The sequence below is a fragment of the Limulus polyphemus genome, unplaced genomic scaffold (assembly GCF_000517525.1).
Source record: "Limulus polyphemus unplaced genomic scaffold, Limulus_polyphemus-2.1.2 Scaffold6073, whole genome shotgun sequence".
In the NCBI taxonomy this organism is placed as follows: domain Eukaryota; kingdom Metazoa; phylum Arthropoda; class Merostomata; order Xiphosura; family Limulidae; genus Limulus; species Limulus polyphemus.
In genome coordinates this window covers 47239-53624 of record NW_013671683.1, presented here as the reverse complement: position 1 = coordinate 53624, position 6386 = coordinate 47239, and the positions used below count along the sequence as shown (strand labels likewise).

General features: G+C 34.6%; 1 protein-coding gene across 1 annotated transcript in view; it reads left to right on the top strand.

Annotated features, from left to right (window-relative positions):
* LOC106473322 (serine proteinase stubble-like) overlaps positions 1-6386 on the top strand; it is a gene marked incomplete at its 5' end in the record, with an annotated part of 10677 nt that overhangs the window by 1603 nt on the left and 2688 nt on the right. Inside the window, 2 exons of the mRNA XM_022401779.1 lie at positions 1010-1278; positions 3185-3339. Of these exons, the coding sequence (XP_022257487.1) occupies positions 1010-1278; positions 3185-3339 (424 nt within the window). The remainder of the gene's footprint in view (positions 1-1009; positions 1279-3184; positions 3340-6386) is intronic.

The following is a 6386-nucleotide window of genomic DNA, read 5'->3' as shown; positions in this document are numbered from 1 at the left end:
TAGTGCCGGTTTCATAGTTGTTTTGTCCTTTAAGCAGAGGGATAGTACCGGTTTCGTGAGTATCTTGTCTTTTAACCCAAGAGATAGTACCGGTTTCGTGTGTATCTTATATTTTAACCAAAAGAGATAGTGCCGGTTTCATAGTTGTTTTGTCCTCTAAGCAAAGGGATAGTACCGGTTTCGTAGTTATCTCATCCTTCAAACAAAAGGATAGTACCGGTTTCATAGCTATCTTATCCTTAAAAAAAGAGAGATAGTACCGGTTTTGAAGTTATTTTATGCTATAACCAATCCTTCATACTTTTCATCCAAAAATGTAATACTGAAGATATCTCTTTCACTGACAGTTTCATAATAAGAAAAGGTTAAAAGTGTATCACAAATTTAGTGGTATTTTACAGTAAATAAAATTATTTGTCGATTGATTATATACAATAACTCAAGACAAATTACACAAACCAGAAGCCAGAGATGACATGAAACTTTTTATTGGCTGGTTTAATTTAATCTCGTACTCAGTACTCTATTCTAGCAACGTAGAGCTCATGAAACTTTTTATTGGCTGGTTTAACTTAATCTCGTACTCAGTACTCTATTCTAGCAACGTAAAGCACATGAAACTTTTTATTGGCTGGTTCAACTTAATCTCGTACTCAGTACTATATTCTATCCACGTAGAGCACATGAAACTTCTTATTGGCTGGTTTAACTTAATCTCGTACTCAGTACTCTATTCTAGCAACGTAAAGCACATGAAACTTTTTATTGGCTGGTTCAACTTAATCTCGTACTCAGTACTCTATTCTTTCCACGTAGAGCACATGAAACTTCTTATTGGCTGGTTTAACTTAATCTCGTACTCAGTACTCTATTCTAGCAACGTAGAGCACATGAAACTTCTTATTGATTGGTTAAACTTAATAATCTAGTACGTTATGAACGATTCTAACAAATATGTTTATAGAGTATTAAAATAACATCAAACTTTATGCTACTTTCCACCCCGCAGCTTACTCCTGTCACAGATTCGCATTCGAGTAGGCGAGTACGACTTCTCGAGTGTTCGAGAGCCTTATCCTTACATAGAACGCGGGGTGAAGAAGAAGGTCGTCCATCCCAGCTATAATTTTTTCACTTACGAGAATGACCTGGCCCTGGTGAAACTAGAGGAACCAGTGGAGTTTAGGCCTCACATAGCTCCAATATGTCTGCCACCCGATGACGATAACCTGATAGGCCGTAACGCCACTATTACCGGGTGGGGGCGTCTTAGTGAAGGTAGATAGACGTTTTACTTTTGATTAGAATACCTTTAGCCTTTTGTTTGTGTTACCTTTTATTTAGTGTATCTTTGTTTTTTAGTTTAGATACAAGAGCCGTATTACTATAACCGTATTAATATAACGCATCCTGATATTAATGTAACGTATTTAAAAGAAGTTTAATTAAAAGCACTTCTCAAATTTACTTTAGAGACTGAATTTAACAATCTGATGACAATGTCTGCTAATAATACAGAATACTTGACGTACGGGGACAATTTATACGACAAACATAAAAAGAATCTGATCATAAACCCTATTAATCAATATACACGAAAGCCAAGTGTCGGACGGTCAGTCAGCCGGTCACGCTTGATTTCTCCGAATTTCGTGAGTTACACGAGTCCAGTTCCACTTTTCCTCCAATAATACTTCCTTTTTTGATTTCCCGTTCCCATTTTAGTTGAATTCAATCGCTAACATAGATCTAAATTTCGTGAGTTACACGAGTCCAGTTCCACTTCTCCTCCTATAATACTTCCTATTTTGATTTCCCGTTCCCATTTTAGTTGAATTCAATCGCTAACATAGACCTAAATAGCTCCTAAATTTCGTCACTTTTTCTGCTATATATATAAGCCTGTCAAGGAGGGAGTTACCAGGACCAGATCAGGCATGGTGTTATGTGTGTGACACCACATCATCCACATCATTATGACGTCAAGCTAGGTATTATCTGAATACGAAATACGTGAAGACACCTTACATTATTATGTAAAAACCTTTGTTAAAACAGACTGGAAATACCAGTTATCTGTAGGGAAGAGAACGACTTTTCTTCAGAAGAAGAACAGATGTGTTTGTAATCACATGATCATCGTATGTTTTAATCTTTTATACAAAGGCACCGATATGTAGCTTGTTCCTGGGAAAATAAATTTTATATTTATTTTGTGTATTGCCAGTTTTATACAGAATAGTTTTGTTTTCCAGTGGTTTTACGCTAATAATAAACAATACTTCACGTACGTTGACAACTTACGTACAACAAACATAAAAAGAATCCGATGAGGAAAACGTTTATTAATGCACAATACTTGACGAATACTGAAAGTTTTATCTTAAACATTTTAAACGTTATAATTCGTGCAGGTAGCCCTCTAGTAGCTTTGCGCGAAATTCAAAAAACAAAACAAACAAACATTATAACTCATAAAACCTGACCTTCGAGAGGTATTAATGAACGTGATATATTAGTTTATATGGCCGTAAACAAATGTCCTAGGGTTGAGTTTAATTTAAAAAGAAGCTTCTTTACGAAAATATGTTTCAAAGACGAACTATTTTTATCCATTAGATATTTAATGCTTTAACAATGCGTGGTTTATACATTAAAATATCCGTTCATATCGCTATTTGGATACAAACTTTTTACAGTCAGACAAGTATATCTTGAACAAGGCCTGTATAAATGTACATTCTTCACGTATTTTATTAATGTTAATGGATTGATATGCCATTTAGAAATGATAATTTTATGTCCTTCTATGCGAAGAAATAATATAAGTTCAAATTATGATTGACTAAGAAAGTGGAACCCTCTTGACTATGGGTGGAGCCTCAAGGTTTAAACACTACTCGGAAACAATCATAATATTCAATACAAATCGTATTTGGAGAAAGTCACTGTTCGGAAATGTTATCTTTAGTTTGTATCGAGTTGTGTTATTGTATAATACTTATTTCAAAATTAAAATTGGTTCATTGCGCTCTTAAGCGTAGACTCTGGTTTTCAGTGAAATAAAAACATTTCCTTATCACATGCATTCTGGTTCATGATTTTTATTTGTATTTATTTATGGTTCCAGTGTCTTAGTTTTAAAATACAATTATTAATTAATAACGTCGATTGCTGTACACAGGTGGCGTTTTGCCCTCTATGCTACAAGAAGTGCAAATACCAATCGTCAGCAACACCAAGTGCAAGAACATGTTCTTAGCTGCTGGAAGAAACGAATATCTTCCTAATATCTTCATGTGTGCAGGCTTTGAAGATGGAGGGAGAGATTCGTGTCAGGTAAGGCTGTGTTGACTACATTATATTAAAACTATTTTAATATGCAAGTCACGTGACAACCACAGCTGATAAAAGTCGTGGTGGAACGCATGTATCAGATGTACATTTTTTAGCTTTTTTTAGGCAAAACATTCATACACTCAGATCAGGAGAATGTGTTTATAATTTACAAGACTGGAATATTCCTTGTACTTACTAACGTTGAAAAATAAAGGAATATGGATCATCTTGGGACACCAGGACCACCCAAAAATGTATCTGCAACAAGTCGAATCCTATCCGTGGTAAGCAAAATTTGCCGTCTTGTAACAGATGAGAATCCATGAACACAAAAGTCAATGGCAAAAGCTGTCCACGTGACCTAGGCAACAGTCCATAACATAATCAACAAGAAGGTCTGTGTACTTGCCCCCCCCCACCTTCATAAACTCTAAAGTTAAACAAATTTGTCATATATTTAGTGCTGATTATATGGTGTTTTGTACCACAATTTCCATAATTTGTGTTACAATATAACTATACTGGTGGGACAATTTTTGTGGAGTGGCTAAATTTACGACAATCTCCCACCACCCCCATATAATGATATATATATATTGTAATTTAACGTAACATTCACTCCTATATTTATATCGATAATGTATATTAACTTAGGTTGTGAATTTTGAAATTGATTGGAAATTACATAAAATGTGCTTGTAAACATTTTTTTTTATCCAAAAATGTGAAATTCATTTTCTTTAGTATAAGTGAAGATAGCCATGAAGATGTGCAATAAATATTTATATTATCTTTATAAAATAATGACGTGGAGTTGGTCTTGCGCAGTCTGCTTTTGAAATAGTCCTACTTCACCTTATTACGTCATCCGAATTGACCAATCTGGAGGACTTGCGATCAAATTGTCTGTCTAGGTAAAAGCCAATACTTTAAGTTGACAATCAACATCGTTAATGTCTCAGGACTTTAAACTATACTAGTTATCCTTAAACAAGTACCACAAGGGGTAATATTGTAATATTCTTGACCTTTACAGTCTGTTATTTACTGTAATTAATCATCAGTGAAGGTTAATATTCTTGACCTTTACAGTCTGTTATTTACTGTAATTAATCATCAGTGAAGGTTAATATTCTTGACCTTTACAGTCTGTTATTTACTGTAATTAATCATCAGTGAAGGTTAATATTCTTGACCTTTACAGTCTGTTATTTACTGTAATTAATCATCAGTAAGGTTAATATTCTTGACCTTTACAGTCTGTTATTTACTGTAATTAATCATCAGTGAAGGTTAATATTCTTGACCTTTACAGTCTGTTATTTACTGTAATTAATCATCAGTGAAGGTTTTTGTTTTCCATATTTTGTCAACATATAAGTACAGTAATTCTGTAAAACTATGATGTTCTAAAATAGTTTGGTATCACTACAGAAACGATTCACCTGTTTTGGTAATGATAATGGCCAGGTGGTTAAGACGCTTGGCTCGCAATCTGAGGTTCCCGGGTTTGAATCCCCGTCCCACCAAACATGCTCGCCCTTTCAGCCGTGGGGGCGTTATAATGTGACGGCCAATCCCACTATTCGTTGGTAAAAGAGTAGCCCAAGAGTTGGCGGTGGGTGGTGCTGACTAGCTGCCTTGCCGCTAGTCTTTCATTGCCAAATTATGGACGGCTAGCGCAGATAGCCCTCGAGTAGCTTTACGCGAAATTCAAACAAACCAATGGATCCAATATTGATTTTGTGTTGTGGATGACGAAGCAATGGTAACCATAAAGTCAAGAAGTACATTGTTCTTTTAAATATTTTAACTTGATACTGTTAAAGGTGGTTCCTTGTGAGTGCTGCGATTTCATAGAAGGGAGTGAGTCTTTCATCTAGAACAGCCTAAATAACTGCAGCCATGTTGGTTGTTCTTGTGTCTGAAACAGACACCGGCGAGCAGGTAAGAACCGTAATTTGAATTATTTTGTTGTCTTATATTTGAAACTATCAAATCGAGTTATTCTGAAACCTGACAATACAATTTTCTCTAGAAATCACGATTAAAATAATTTAAAACTTTGAAAACAAGTTTACCTATTGTTGTTAAGGTATATACAAGCTTTGTTTTCCCTAAATTTATCGTATGTTACTTTATTCTATTTTCAACAATTCGTACCACACACCTTTGTTTACTTTCTTCCACTGAGAAAAGAAGCTTCTGGAACTACACCAGCAAGTGTGATGAAAGATACCGACACGTCATACAAAAAACATGCTAAACTTAACCTTAAAACCTCCACACTCAATGTTGTTGACAATCAATCGATGTTGACAAACCACAGCCAAGGGAACGGGCTTTGAAAAATCAGCAAAGTTATAGACGTATCTATATGCCAATAGGCTTATCTAAAGTTTTAGTCTTGAGGACTAACCTTGATCTATTGTCGTATTTATTTCCTATCTTTTACTGTGGATCTTGTATTTTATTGCTGTTTAAGTACACTTACATCCGTATTATATTGACCTGATACGTTTATACATAAATAATAACTTATCACTGTCCTTTAAAGTTTAATAAATAAAAATGTTCTCTGCAATGTCATTATTTGAATATATTTTTCGACGTTTCGCCCGCTTCAGACAATGAACGAAATGCAACTGTTTATTGATTATTAGCTAAGTAAGTTGTAAGCCACGTGAAGCGAAACAACGGAAACTTAGTCCTGATGTAAAGGAGAATATAAAAAACTTACCACAATATTTACGAAATTTGAGGCCCAGCATGGCCACACTTGTAATCTCCGGATTCGATAAAATTATGTTTGACATTTTTCTACCATCAATCGAATAAATAAGACAACTAATCTTTAGTTACTGTATCTATTATCAAAAAGAAGAAAATAGAAGACAGCTCTGTCAATAAAAATAAGATTTCAAACTAATCTTTAGTTACTGTATCTATTATCAAAAAGAAGAAAACAGAAGACAGCCCTGTCAATAAAAATAAGATTTCAAACAAAGAAGGGAAAGAGTCAAGCTTTAATCAATAACACCACTAGG